Genomic DNA, 15,829 nt, shown 5'->3' with positions numbered 1-15,829 from the left:
TTGCTACGACGTTTGTGATGAATAATACATTTAGATGAGCGAGATGGATGTGAGAAGGCCCAAAATAATAATAATCATAACGACAACAACACGCGTTCCGAACTCTTCTGTCTGAAAGTATCGCGTGCTGTTCGCACTGCTGATTAAAGGTGGTAGGGTCCTAAGCATTGGACGGAAACGGCCCGCGTGTCCACCACACATTGTTATTCAATACCAGAACTTATTCTCTCGGTGTATTAAACCAATTTGTTGGCAAGTGGGCCACCAGCGCAAATAATTGAACACACATTCGGAAACAATAATTTGCCATAGATTGGAAATAATAATGTATAATAGGCGAAAATACTCTGCTATGAAATTAGAGTAATATTCGAACACGTCGCCTTTTATATATATACACACGCACGTGTCAGTTTTTTCTTAATTCATGGCAGTGTTATTGAGAAACGTGTTGCGGTTTTGACTCTTATCTATATATTTTCTGGGAAAGCCAAAATCCGGCAGTGGATTTGACATCGAGTATTGCGTTGTAGGCTACTAATACACGGATTTCTGATATGTAACTATATAAAACGCTATGATTAATTAATAAACACAGAAAACAGTCGAATAATTTTCTGGTATTCAACGTCCCCCTGCAGTAATTCCTAATATAGGCTGCGCGTGCTTTGAGCAGTTATTTATTTAGTAATAACTCACATTATTTATAGGACAGCATCGAACAGTAGTGCATGTCTAGGAGTTATTTAACCCCTTTCCTTTTAAGAGATGGTTTAGATCTTCAGATCGCCCGAGGTTTGTTTATTCTGACCGGATTTATTTGAAGTGAGTGGCGTTTATTTTACTCGGCAAAATGGGTTAACAGCACGCCAGGGTGTGTACAATTGTTTAACCTCCTTATTATATATATAAAGATCCCCCGTATAGCCTTAACAGACTGTAGTGGCAAGTGCTATTAGCGAGCACCTATGAATGCCGGAACGGTACACGAGGGGGTGGGTGGGCCAGCACCACGCCCGACCGCCTTTGTCTCCCCAGTGGCGATGTTTACACACCGCACCAGGTACTCATTAAGGCAGAGTCGACTTAGGGGAGGGCCCAAGACCGATTCAAATAATCGTCACTGGTGTTAGCCGTGAGCGGGAATCGAACCCGGGTCGCCAGGTTCATAGCGCAGCGCGTTAACCGCTACGCCACCACTCCCCACTGTATATATACACACACACAAGGACAAAGACCACACATAGCCCTAACTGACTGTTGGGGAAAGCACTGTTTGTTAGCACGCCGGCAACGCACACGTGCGTATTTGGTAGCCCGCGATCCCGCTCGGTCGCCTTTGTCTCCCAAGTGGTCATGTTTACACGTCGCACCAAGAACTCATATGAGGCTGAGTCGAGTTAGGGGAGGATCAGGACCAGGTTCGGATAATTAATCGTCCCTGGTGTTGATCGAACTTGGGAAGCCGGGTTTGTAGCGCAGGGCACTAACCACTGCACTACGGCTCCCCACTACACACACATATATATACATACACTCCACGGTGTGTGATTTAAATGCGAACGATCTTAATACAAGAGTCTGCAACAGTATTTTCAAAGAATTGTATCAAATATATAATTTGGTAGAAATCCCTACAATATTGCTTGGGTGGTCAAGTGCCTTAGCGTGGGATTACAATTTTTTTTGTAATAATAACACTTAATTTCTTTAAACGTTTTAACAAGTGTGGATTTTACTTACCTAATGGATGTGAATAAAACGGAGACTATATCAATATTAAACTCCTACGCGTATACGTTAACCAATCTGCATTAGTGCGAATACGCATGATAGCAGAATGTACGTTAATTTCAAATGTCGGGTTGTCTGTTGACCGATAATGAGAACGTTGCTTAAGATTTAGAGTTAGACTATCACAGTCGTCGATAACACAGCCTTAAATAGAATGTACGATAGGCGACGATTCGAGCAATGGGCCTTCTTCATATGGAGAGTTTGTATTTAGTTCATATATAGGGGCTTCTCATGACAAAAATTGTGATCGCGCAAAATGTACCCAGTAATTTTCAAGAAAATAAAACCAATGCATTTGATCTTGCTGTACCGTGAAGTTAATCTCTCTGCCATGAACAAGGGCCATTGACTGAAACGTCACTTGTTATAATGCAATGTTATTGACGAATCTGTTGAGATTTGTTAAAAATGCGATTCTTGACATTATTCAGAAGTTATCTTAGAATAAAAACATGCGATTCTTATTCCGGGCACCGCTAATAAAAATCATTAAATGCTTATAAATAGTATACAACAAATCAAGGTCCTCCATAATATGTTTATTTCGTAATTCATACCGGAAAATGTACTATTAAAAGACAAATACCCCCCATAGAGCGTTTAACAGACTATCGGGGAAAGTGCTATTCGTGAGCAACTGTGAAGGCTGAAACGGCACACGAGGAGGTGGGTAGCCACCACCACGCCCGGCCACCTTTGTCTCCCCAGTAGCGATGCTTTAATATCGCACCAGGTATTTATTTGAGGATGCATAGACCGAGCGCACTGCCCTACGAACCCAGCGCCCCGAGTTTGATTCCCGCTCACGACCAATAACAACAAGTGGTGAATATTTGAACCGGTCTAGGGCCGCCCCTAGGTCGATTCGGCCTCAAATGAATACCTGGTGCTGTGTGTAAACATCGCCACTAAGTGAGACAAAGGCGGCCGGGCGTGGTGCTGCTGGCCACCCACCCCCCCCCCCCCCCCGTGTTCCGTTCCGGCCTTCATCGGGTGCTCGCTAACAGCACTTGCCCCAACAGTCTGCGAGGGCTATACGGGTGATCTTTGCCTTCGTCCTTGTTTAATGTTATGGTGTGGTGTAAATATATAGCCTACCGTCGAATGTGCGCCCGCATTAGCATCGAGGCACGCGAGCAGGCCAGCGAGTGGTGTTGTCGTTCACGATCAGATATTTCGCGTGAACACCCCAACACCCAACACCTTCAACAGCGGTCGGCGGTGATGGCAGCAGCAGCGTGGACCTGGAGAGGTCCGGAGTGAACCTGATGGATGATTGCTAATGATGATGATGATTTCATTCTTTGTGTTATTTTAATACTTTCATTTTTGCGATGGCGATCGATGATGATTATTTAATTTTCACGATGGTTATATTTTATTGTGCTCATATTTTAATGGGATAGGTTTAACGTCGCGATAAATGGAGACTTTTCTTTTGAAGATTTATTTTGTTCGATACAAATATTTTAACGTTGGTAAATTTGTTAAATTTTTTGTCATAGTAAATATTATTATTGGTTATTATAATAATGATGATATAATTTTCGAGTACGTATTTTACTGACAATTTTAATGTTCGATTATGATTATTATTTTTTTACTAATTATCATGACAATTTTATTTTTGACGAACGCACTAATTGTTATTTATGAATATGTATTATTGAACAATTCAACAATTTTGCTAAAAACAAATTACAGTTTTTTTAAATACCATAAACCAACCCAATAACTCTCGCCGCGCATCACCATTATCACCACCATCATCATCACCACCATCGTCACCATCCTCTCCATCATAACCATCATCATCAACATCATCATCACCATCGTCACCATCACCCTCCTCTCCATCATCACCATCACCACTACCGTCATCATCATCACCACTATCACCATCGTCACCATCATCATCAACGTTACCACCGTCACCATCATCACCACCGTCACCACCACCATCACCACCCACGCACGCACACGCACACAGACCAGTCGTTCGGCGAGGTGAACCAGCTGGGCGGCGTCTTCGTGAACGGGCGACCGCTGCCTAACGCCATCCGCCTGCGCATCGTCGAGATGGCGCAGCTGGGCATCAGGCCGTGCGACATCTCGCGCCAGCTGCGCGTGTCCCACGGCTGCGTCTCCAAGATCCTCGCTCGCTACAACGAGACGGGCTCCATCCTGCCCGGAGCCATCGGCGGCAGCAAGCCGCGCGTCACCACCCCCAACGTGGTCAACCACATCCGCACGTACAAGCAGCGAGACCCGGGCATCTTCGCGTGGGAGATCCGCGACAAGCTGCTCGCCGACGGCGTCTGCGACAAGTACAACGTGCCCTCCGTGAGCTCCATCAGCCGCATCCTGCGCAACAAGATCGGCAACCTGTCGCAGCCGCCCAACGCGGGCAGCTCCTCGCACTACGACGGCTCCAAGCAGCAGCAGGGGCAGTCGACCCCGTCGGGCGCCCTTCCGTACAATCACATTTACGCGTATCCGAGCGCCATGGCTCCAAAGGTGCCCAGCCCCGCCGCGATGCCCGGGGTAGGAGTCGGGGTCGGGATGGGCATGGGCTCCATGTGCATGCCCAGGGCATGGCCCTCGTCGCACTCCGTGAGCGACATCCTGGGATACAGGGCCGCCCTGCAAGGTGAGTCGCGCCGCGCGCCTGTTGCACGCTGGGTAGCGTGGGTCACGTTCTCACTTCGTGGGATGCACGTGGCTGGTAGCCATGCAGCGGCGGTTATAGCTCATTGGGGGGTGGCGGTGGGGGGGCTAAGCAGAAATATTTTTTTGCAGACAAGATAGACAAAAGAGAGGAATTGCATTGTTTAATGAAAAATTGCTTGTTATATTTATGAGGATTTTAATTTCAGCTGATATTTCATGCGCTGGCATTCCCCCCCACCCCCCCTCACAAATGAATGGCGGGGCACTTTGAACTGCTTTGGCCCCAAAGTGTTTTGCTTCTTTTGCTCATCGCCCCCGCTGGTGGGCAATTCCCCGCTATTTATCGACGTTCGCGTCACACTCTACGGCGTGCGAATTCTGTGCTTGATTCACTGACAAGTGGGAGGGTGGGGGGTGTATTTGTAAGCGATTATCGCGAAGTTTGGAACGATGCGGAACTCTAGGTTGGCTCTGCGCTATGAGTGAAACCGATTAAATCCTCCGCGCCGCGAGTTTGATCTCGTCCAAACTCAAAACACGTATTATTGTTCTGCTTAGAAAAGCGTAGACGCGGCTATATTTGTGCCACATTTAAGCTTCCTAGAACCTTCTGGAAGATGATTAGAGTGTCTTTCAGTGGCCATCGTCTTTGTCTTCATTGCTCGCGATCGGTCCCAATCAATCTGAGTTATCACCACATGGGCCCCCCTATCAAATAGTAAAGCCGTCATCTAGCAGTGGAGTCACACCCGGGCTAGAATGTCAATGCGTCCCTTCCTCTCTCAGACGAGCGCAGAACCGCGAACAACGATGTCGTGTTCTGAACACGGAGGTGCAGTCCCCTTCCTACCCAACACGTCCGCTGTTAACTTCCCACCAAAGTGGTAGTAGGCCTGCTCATTTAGCGACCTTGAACGAGTGATGGTGATGATGATCATCATCATCACGATCATCATGGGCTTGAGTGTACTTATGACCGGAGGAATTCGTAAAGCGACGGCTGTGAATCGAGCGCTTTGACAACGTAGGCGGCCATTTATTAACGAAAGCACGTGTTGGTTCAATCACACGCGAGCCCCCTTGAGATGAACTCGAGCTCGCAAGCCACAATTGAATTAATACTCATCATACACACGAAGTTCGTTAGATAATACAGCACATAGTGTATCACGCATAGCAGGCACAAACAGGAACATTACGACGAGGAATTAGTGAAAGGCAAGTTCTATTTGTTGGACGCGTAATGAGAAAACGCGAGACTGAATATCGATGTGGATTTGGCTGATACAACGATGGGCACAACAAGGGAATCCGTGGCGACGGCGAATTCAGTTCCGCGAGCGATCTGAATAGTTTGACGAAACTGTGCGTCAGTATCTCACGCAAAGTTATTTGAGTGAATACCACGGACAAGAGCGAGGTGGACGGAATGCCGTGGGTCGCAGGCGTTTTAGAAAGAACGCGTCTCACACGTACATGAGAGATGATGTATTCTTGCAATGCACACGGCAACTTAACTGAAGCGTGAAAACATATATATATATATTTTTTAAAAATCTACACCTCCAATATAATCCCTATTTCCCAAACATTTTTTTCGTGTGCAAATATTGTGGCCGCAACAATGTTGTTGTGTTGCTTTGGAAGAGCGGCGGGTTGGCTTACACCCCAACCCCCCAGTCACTGGGTATTTTACAAGTCTTTAACGTTGACCGTACACTCGCTGGAAAACGTTGGTTAATGCTTTTATGCACAGCGATTAAGGCGCGATTATAAAACAAAAACTGGAATTAATAAACAAACGACCACTGGCTTCGTCTGTCCACTTAATACAAAGTTCTGCACTGTTTATGTTTTGCTCATAGTCTAGGATCCTTCCAGACCAATGTTATTTTCCAGGAGCATTTGTTAAGTATAATAAAACACATATTTACATATATCCTACAACGCCTTTTACTTTTCTTGATCTCATCGGCCGGGGACTTTGAAACCCCCCCCACCCCCACAAATTTGTACCGCTGCTAAGCCGAACACGTCTCTCACATATATATATGTGTATGTATGTCTAAAGAATATATACAACTCAAAACAACCTTTTGGTTTATGTAGCGGCTTAACTTGCGACGGGCATCTGACGCAAGCCGCTGCACGACGGGAAACAAGCGGGCCGCAGGTATTTATTGACTTTAACGAGGGAACGAGAGGCAGAGGGTGCGAAGTCAGTGGAGAATAATGATCTTGACACGCATGTGGTTATTCAGTACGGACTACTTGTGTGTGTGGAACAATATGTACGTCGACTCAGTCTCCAATGTGTACCTGGTGCGGTGTGTAAACATCGCCACTAGGGAGACAAAGGCGGCCGGGCGTGGTGCTGGTCACCCCCACCCCTACTTGTGTGCCGTGCCGGCCTTCATAGGTGCTACTACTCGATAACAGCGCTTGCCCTCAACAGTCTGTTGAGGTTATACGGGGGGAGGGGATCTTTGTCTTTGTGTATATATGAACTCGTTCAGTGTTACTTAGAAGTGGAACTTTAATAACGATAACAACAACAATGTTAATATTAGCGATGTTGTTTTTTGTAAATATCTATCCCAGGGTTTCCCAAACGCCGGTCCGCGTGGCTCACCACCACCACGCGACGTTGACCATTGTACTCCTCCACGTTACTATTAGCTCGGCCCACGCTGCACACGCCTGATGATTGTTAAACCCGGCCCACGTGACGCGCTAAGCCTTTAGCGCTATCCGCGTGCACGTGGAACGCGTGTGCACAGATTTTGATCTTATTTTGAATCGGCTCTATTGACGCAGACAGCGTTAATTGCGTAGCGAACTGCGTGCAAGCGTGTTTAACAATCGGGCGCGTGCTTCGTTGGACCGAGTTAACTTGTATTTGAATAGGGATGCAATTGGTGAACGCGGAAATACGTAACGTGGTGGTGAGCCGCAAAGGACTGGAGTTTGGGAAACCCTGGCCTGTCCCATAGGTGTAATTTCTGTACACAATTGTTATATAAAGGTGCCGAAAGTTAGCAGTGCATCTTTGAAAGGGAGGGGGTCTCCAAAAGCCGGCATATTAAGCAATTTTACCATCAGTTCAAGCCCCTCTGCGTCATCTCGTTGTGATAACGCATGACCCATGCAGTCGGCTTAATTCCAGCAGCAACATTTGAAACAACTTTCTTTAACTGGCCAAATTATAGTAAAAAAAAGGCTATGTGTGTGCGTTACCTGTGCGTAGGAATAATTATTACGATGTGCGAATTTTGAGAGGGTATGTTTGGTAAATAGTATAGTGAGTGTAATCATTGTAAAACATGCTAAATGAGTTTAGGGACAATCCTTGTTTTTAACAATAGCAATAATATAGTCCGCGAAGTACACATTTAGGTAATGTATATATTGTATACCGCTTATATTATTAGGATCAGTGATCTATTTACGTCTTAATAAGTGATCGCCTAAGTACCCAATTATTAAATGTTGCGTGGATCGCTCTCCAAAAGTAACCGGCGGTGCGCTGAGAGCAGAAACACAACGGCACATTTGTTCAACGCGTGACAACTTTATTTAATTGGCTGTGTCGGGTGGAGGAGGAGAGGAGGAGTGTACGACACACACACACACACATTTGTACTCGTACGATTCGACATCCGTAATATTTTCGTCGCGAAAACCTTGGCGTGTTAAATAGTGTAGTACAATATGCTCACGAATACTCACCGCGCCTTGTAACGACACACTTTAGTTTCGTTCTAGCGTACGCCTATTGTTCAAATATATAAATGAAGCGTGGGTTAGTTTACTGTGGTGGCCCAAGTCGTAAAGCAATGATCCATCGGCGGCAATGAAAATATATCACGCTTATAAATTACAGTTTTATTGCTGTTAACATTAAGTAAAATTATAAAACTCTTACAATCAAAGATAATATATTTTTTACGAGGTTAGAAAATGTGACGGTGGTGATACGGCGTTTTTTAGGGGGTCGTCCGTATCATTAAAACATCTAATTGCCTCTTTATACGGGTATAATTGTGGACTCGTTAAACATGATTTTACATGAACGGTAAATATACCAAGTACATACGTAGATAAAAATTGTATAATTTACGTGGATCGTTTTGCATGGCCACTATATATTGGTATGTATATATGTATATCCGAGCTTTTCTGGTTGGTAGATTTAAAAAACACACACACATGTGAATCGGCCTAATCCAAACCACCAACCAAAAATAACTACAAGTGTGACCATGTTTGTCCATTTAGAACCACCGACTGAATGGTTTGAGAAAATGGGGCCAACCCAACAGCAGTGAAAGAAAAGACTCAACTATGGACCAGCTTCATCGTAACTAGAAATCATCAGTACAGAGCACCATCCCGACAAGAAACAGGCAGCGGTAAAAACAAAGACACAACTGTCGACCAGTTTTTTTCCCCCGCATTACAACTCAGACGCGCAGTGCAGTCATCGTTTACATATTTGAATGATTGACCTCTTCCCTTGCGGGAGTATGCTTGGGGAATTACCAAAGCTCAAATTCTAGATATACAGTCCACGTATATCAATAAATAAAACATAATAAAATTTCGATTTCAAGCTTTCGTGACTGCATGGATTCATCTTCTTGGTTCTTTCGGTAAAGTCACGTAGAAGGGAAATAATAAAATAATAAAAATAAAACATAATAAAATTTCGATTTCACGCTTTCGTGACTGCAGGGATTCATCTTCTTGGTTCTTTCGGTAAAGTCACGTAGAATGGAAATAAAAAAATAATAAAAATAAAACATAATAAAATTTCGATTTCAAGATTTCGTGACTGCAGGGATTCATCTCCTTGGTTCTTTCGGTAAAAGTCACGTAGAAGGGAAATAATAAAATAATAAAAATAAAACATAATAAAATTTCGATTTCAAGCTTTCGTGACTGCAGGGATTCATCTTCTTGGTTCTTTCGGTAAAGTCACGTAGAAGGGAAATAATAAAATAATAAAAATAAAACATTATAAAATTTCGATTTCAAGCTTTCGTGACTGCAGGGATTCATCTTCTTGGTTCTTTCGGTAAAGTCACGTAGAAGGGAAATAATAAAATAATAGCATGGTTGATTTTATTATTTTATTATTTCCCTTCTACGTGACTTTAGCGAAAGAACCAAGAAGAGAGCAGCTTAGTTTGTGCCGGTTTCGTGAATATACCAACAATTAGAACGTCACAGACAGTGTCCATGGAGAAGACATAACGAGACGTGAGTTGAAGCGAGGGTGATGAAGCTTCAAAGACAAATATGCCCCTTGTACATAAATTACAGACTGCTGGGACACGTGTTGTAGCGAGCCGACACGGCACACGAGGAGGTGGGTGGCCAGCAACCACGCTCGGCCGCCTTTGTCTCCCCAGTGCTGACGTTTTACACATCTGAGTCGACCTCAGGGATGCCGGCCCAGGATCGGTCCAAATATTCGCCTCTTTTTTTGTTTTGTCCGTGAGCAGCAAACGAACCCGGGTCGCCGGTTCCGTAGCGCAGTATGTACGTGGGTACATTGAACCTCGTTCGCACCACCGTACGTTGCCAAACGTGCTAATCGAAGGTGCGGGGGAAGGAAAACGAACGTCTCCTTTCGTACGGCTGCCGATGTAGTCACGTGGTGAAGCCCAGATGACAGGCGGCAGTGGTAGCAGAGCATCGTTGCTGTGATGTCTCCGTCGGATCTGTGGATCGGGGCATTGCGTCGTTGTACGTTGCATGCAACCAAACTGAAGACGGCCAGCAAACTAAGCACGGCTTCCCACAAGCAAAACACACACCCTCCCCATAGCCGCGGGAGTACGAAGTTTGTATCGTTGGAGAGTGATCCCTCGAAGCCTGTACACGAGCCGACATGGCGGGCACAAGTTGACAGCGAACTTTTACAGGCGTGTCGAACTCTACCTATTCCTAACGACGGTTATCCTTTTGCCAAAATAAGATAAAAAAAAATTGTTGACTTAAAGCTTTCGTGACTGCAGGGATTCATATTCTTGGTTCTATCGGTAAAGTCACGTAGAAGGGAAATCCACCTGATGACGATTGCTTGTGTTCCAGTCGAAACGTCGTGAGAATTTGTATTGTTTTATATGTATATTATTTTATTATTTCCCTTCTACGTGACTTTACCGAAAGAACCAAGAATATGAGTCTGACTTTGTGGGACCGTACGAGGAATGAACGCCACACGTACAAGGTGATTGCTAGGAGGCGACAAGTGCGAAGTGCTTAACACCTGTGATAAAGAGCTTCATAGCTCATCGGATTCCTCCAGTATTAATACACGTTCTGATTCCCATTACGCCTTGCCCGTCACAGCACTTTTGTCCATACTGCATGTGTAAGGTGCTAAATCACCTCTGCGGGGACCGATTAATAATAATATTATCAATAATAATATCAATTAATAACGATATTATTATTATCATTGGGCTACTCTTTTTTTATTTCCAGCCTGCACGCACATTTTCAGTGTGGGCAGTTACTGATCTTTTGACAATTTCTGATTATCATGTCCTATGAAGAAGGAGCCATTGTCCAAAACGTCAGCTGTTTTATATATATATGTTTTACTTTTAAGAGGTCACGGTGTTGTTTGGCGAATATGTTGAGTTGTTGTTTGTGCACAACTGGAAATCCAGGGGCAGCGCCGAATAATTTGTAAAGTTTTGAAGACGGCGTAGGAGTTCATCTTCTTGGTTCTTTCGGTAAAGTCACGTAGAATGGAAATAATAAAATAATAAAAATAAAGCATAATAAAATAATTCTCACGACTTTTCGGCCACAACGCAAGTAGCCGTCCTCAGGTGGAGAACAGGTCTGTCGAGGAGACAGAGTCTGTCTCCTCTACGTGACTTTACCGAAAAAACCAAGAAGATGAATCCCTGCAGTCACGAAAGCTTTAAATCGAAAGGCGTAGGAGTTGTTTAAGCCTCAGGAGTTCCGAATGATCATCGCTTCTGACATTCTAACCACCATATGGGGTTAAATAGGCATGGAAACCAATCGTTGTCCATTACTTCCACAAGCTAATATTTATTTCACTGTCGTTGTGTCTCGTTAAATGTGTGAAATATAACTTTTGCTCATTTATATATTCTTTTCTAATATATACATATCTCTATATTAATTACGAATCCATATATATACACACACACACACTTAATAGACGATGTTCGTTTCAGAACAGTAAAGTCGCGCATACTACGCACCACATTTAAAGCGATGTGCATCTGTGCACTACCAGCACTGTGGACCCCGGCCGTAAAAGTTCGATCCCCTGCTCCGGCTAACATCAGTAGCGAGGAGTGATATATGAACGTATGACTGGACGTCCCTCCACTGACAAAGCGTGGTTCACTGTGATAGGGCGCGGACAACAACAAGGCCTTATCGCCCAGCAGTGGATTTGACATCGCGACTTGCATCGTGTGCCCCGCGTTGTGCGTGCGCCTGTGCACACAGAGTCGCGACAATTCGCCGACTTTCACGAGACACCCCCTCCACCTTTGTTTGTGACGAGCGCATCGGACGCCAACACGCGCACGTGCGCGCGCGTTACCTTCTACCGCACGCTCCGTTGTGCAAATACAGCGCCCCAACAAGTCAACATGATAGCGCACGGCTACAATTCACGTTGTGCGCTGTCGCCGCTTCGCTTCGCTACAACGGACTACGAAGTTTGTTTTTAAGGCTCGGCCCTTTGTCGCGATCTCCTCGCTGCTCGACGGAGTTCCACGCGCGGTTGTCGGTCCGCTCTGGGTGTTGTTTGAGCGCCTCTCCACGTGGAGCGGTGGCGCAAGTGGTTAGCGCGGCGACCCGAGGTCGATTCCATCCCACGAACAACAGCAGTCGCGAATATCTGCGACGGTGCTGGGCCTCCCCCTAGGTCGACTCGGCCTCAAACGAGTACCCGATGCGGTGTGAAAACATCAGTATTGGGGGAAAGTCGGCCGGGTGTGGCGTTAGCCACCAAAGCCCCTCGTGTGCCGTGCCGGCCTTCATAGGCGCTGTTTGCGAATACATCACTTGCCCCAACAGTCTGTTAAGGCGATACGGGGGGTCATTGTCGTTGTTCTTTGACCATACTTCACCATGCTGGTCAGTGCTGGTTTGGGGGAAACGCAACGCAGATACGACTCGCCACTGACGCCAGGAATCGAGCTCGGATTGCCGGCTTCACCGAACTCGGACTGCGCTCTAAAATAACTCCGCGGTCAACCGAGTCAATCGTGCGACACTCACCTCCATCAGCAGCATCCTGCACGAGTGGTGGGAAATTCCACATTCGCGTGTAGGGCGGGAGGGACGGTCAGTCAACAGGACAAAGACTCAACCGTGGCTTTTCAATCGTATTATCGGCACCCCGTGGGGAAATGAAGGAATGAGCCCGAGTCCCTGACCGGGAATTGAACCCGAAATCTCATGCCGAGTTGCGAGTCAAGAGCGCTGACCACAGCGCCACACGGCCAGGGTCACTCTGGAGCGGTGATGCAGTGGTTAGCGCACTCCGCCAGGAAGCTAGCGACCTAAATCCGCTTCTCGGCCATGGATAGCAATCGGCGATATCTGAACCGGTTGTGGGATCATGCCCCTGCCGCCCCCCGCCCTCTCACCCCGTCTCCCTCCTTCGCCAATCCTCACTGACCACCGTGGTGAAGTATGGTCAAACAATCCCCATGGCCGACGCAGCATGGGAATGCCTTAATTAATCGGCGCATTGTGACATAAGCCAGCACGCTTCTGCAACGTCTCAATTGTGAGCAACTTTGCACCGCTGTTGCCTCATTAAGCATCACTGCGAAGGCCTTCATCCAGCAGCGGAGTGGCAGAGAGGGCGTTGAGACACGCTGCGGCTCCGGTCGCCTCCATCGCGATGCATTGACAGCCACGTGCTCCAGCGGGCACGTGCATCACCCAGCGCAATCTTCTGCAGTCCGTTGAGTAAACGTGATTCATCAAACGCTTGCGCCTTTCCCTTCAAGTCCGCTCGAGTTGGATCTACCGCATTGTGTACAGACGCGCCTTGCGTATGGACACGGGGCTGTGTGGACGGAGAGATTCAACGCACTGAGCGCTGGACGCGAACAAGTAACCAGAAAGCAGAGAGCGCGACACGCACACGCAACAACAAAAAACCGAGCGCAACGCATCCATAGCGTGCCTTGTGGGGAGCACAAAGCCAGCTACAAAAGAAAACCGAGGTCGGTAATTGGCATTTCATAAATGGTCTTCTTCCTCAGGGAGAGAGATGAAACAGTAACTCATGGTAGAGATAAACATCTTAAAAGTAGTGGGGGGGGGGGGGGATTTCATGCAGATCTCTGTCGGGGGGAAAAAAAACCAGAATAAAATTGCGCACAGCTTTGGATTCATCAGTCCGATTCTGGAGCAGAGGAAAGAGCAGACGTTCCACTTTGAGACGTCAAACTCTGCCCTACCCCCCAGCGTGCAGTGGGGAGAGAAAGATCCCGCACCAGGGCTGTAAATAAATTTCATGAATAATAATGAATAATTGTTATTATATCTGTTATATATTAATATGATTGATGCGGTGTGTGTTCTATGTTGCTGCTAAGCCCTGCGTCTTTGCCGTTGACAGTGATTGTTTAATTGCAATGGCAAATGTTAGAAGAGAGGGGAAACGTACAGGGGCATGTGGTGTGTAAACATTTCTTATGGTTAAACATAGAATAACACACACACACACACACGGGTCTGTCCAAGAGAAACATAGTTCAGCGATTTAATCTGAAACATTCTAATTTATTAAAACTACCGCTCTTCCGTTCTCAGTAACTTATATGCGCGTGAACCACAGACCCATTGCTTATCCGTCTGTGAATAACCTAATACTGCAACTACCATAGTCACACCGTGGATTAATAGGATTAACCCTATTAATTTACAACCATTTTCCATTGCGTTGCTGTGAACACCCCCTCGCCGCGTCTTCGGAATTCGGTTCGACCATACTTCCCCACGCTGGTTCAATGCGTTCTAGTGAAGGTGGGTGTGTGTGTGTGGGGGGGGGGATAGGACAGAATGGGATATAACTCATTCCCGACTGGTGTTAGCCGTGGATATGAATCTAAAACGTCGAGGCAAGCGAGTTCATAGCGCAGTGCGCTAACTGCTGCGCCACCGCTCCACTGATCCGCCCCCCCCCAGATTGCTCTCCTCGGCTGCCGTGTGTGCTTTGGAGGAAACGTTTATTTTCATTGAGAGCTTCTGCATTGACAACATTGCCAATGGCTGTCAAAGCACGCACTTATAGTCGGTTATCACAAGCCTCGTATTTTACCTGCGCTAAGATAATGAACTGGCTAGCCTATGTGTTTTTTTTAAAAGATATATTAATTATGCACGGCAAATTTTAGGAATTGCTCAAATCAATTGTAATCATAGGCACAAGAAGCCGGGGAAACACGGCTCATCGGTTTAGGCGAGTCATTTGAACAATAGCATGACGACTGGGAGTCGGTATGTTAAGCAAGCTAAATCTCACGGTGGGAGAGAGAGAAAGATAAGTGGGAAGGCAGGCCATGCTCAGCGAGATCGTGCGAAAGAGGACCGCGGCTCACAGAGAGAATGCGCCCCGAGTGAAAAATTAACACAATTGCCGGCGCATGCCAACTGCTCATACACGCACTCTTACAGCGCAGCGCATGCACGTGCCATTCGTAATTTGGCAAATACGTAGGACGCAATCGCACATGCTGTGTAGGCTTTACTGGACAAAGGAAAGTAACACAAAACATATTGAATTCCTTATTTCCGTGGCTGCTTTGGCCGAGGGTTTGAGATTAAACGACCGACATTGTGCATTTGCCAATTTCAAATTAAAGACGCCGCGCTTGCCAAACTCTCCTGCAGAATTTTACTCTCCGCGTTATTTAAGAAAAAACCAGCTCGCCTCCCTCCCCCCACCACCTCTCATCTAGTCTCGCCCTCGTGAGCGTCACAGAGACGTGGCGCCTCTCGCAACTCTACCCATAGCGCCACAGACAACCAGCCACGGCGTAGGATGCAGATATGGGCCCATGGGATTTTGTTGTTTGTTTGAGTTCTGAAGCAACTACGACTTAATTCGTTTCGGGTATATCATCATGTACCTTCGTTGCTGACCCCCTTGGCGTTTTTTGGCCTCGGTGCATGTTGGTTAATAAACACGAGTTCTAAACATACCCAGCGTCGACTAAATTGGCGCAGTCCAACTCATCAATTATCCCACATGTGGTTAATCTTCTTCCGATGTGGGTCGTTCCATTTGGCTCGTAGGGGTGCTGTCCCTGACTCTGATAGACGGCACGAGGGGGCA

General features: G+C 46.4%; 1 protein-coding gene across 1 annotated transcript in view; it reads left to right on the top strand.

The window, feature by feature from the left end:
• Positions 1-15,829, top strand: part of LOC144941610 (paired box protein Pax-9-like) — a 77,683-nt gene that overhangs the window by 37,928 nt on the left and 23,926 nt on the right. The window contains exon 3 of the mRNA XM_078867930.1: positions 3,788-4,447. Within this exon, the coding sequence (XP_078724056.1) occupies positions 3,788-4,447 (660 nt within the window). The remainder of the gene's footprint in view (positions 1-3,787; positions 4,448-15,829) is intronic.

Source organism: Lampetra fluviatilis, chromosome 25 (assembly GCF_964198595.1).
Source record: "Lampetra fluviatilis chromosome 25, kcLamFluv1.1, whole genome shotgun sequence".
In the NCBI taxonomy this organism is placed as follows: Eukaryota; Metazoa; Chordata; class Hyperoartia; order Petromyzontiformes; family Petromyzontidae; genus Lampetra; species Lampetra fluviatilis.
The sequence above is the reverse complement of the archived record's forward strand: the minus strand, read 5'-3'. Positions and strand labels throughout refer to the sequence as shown.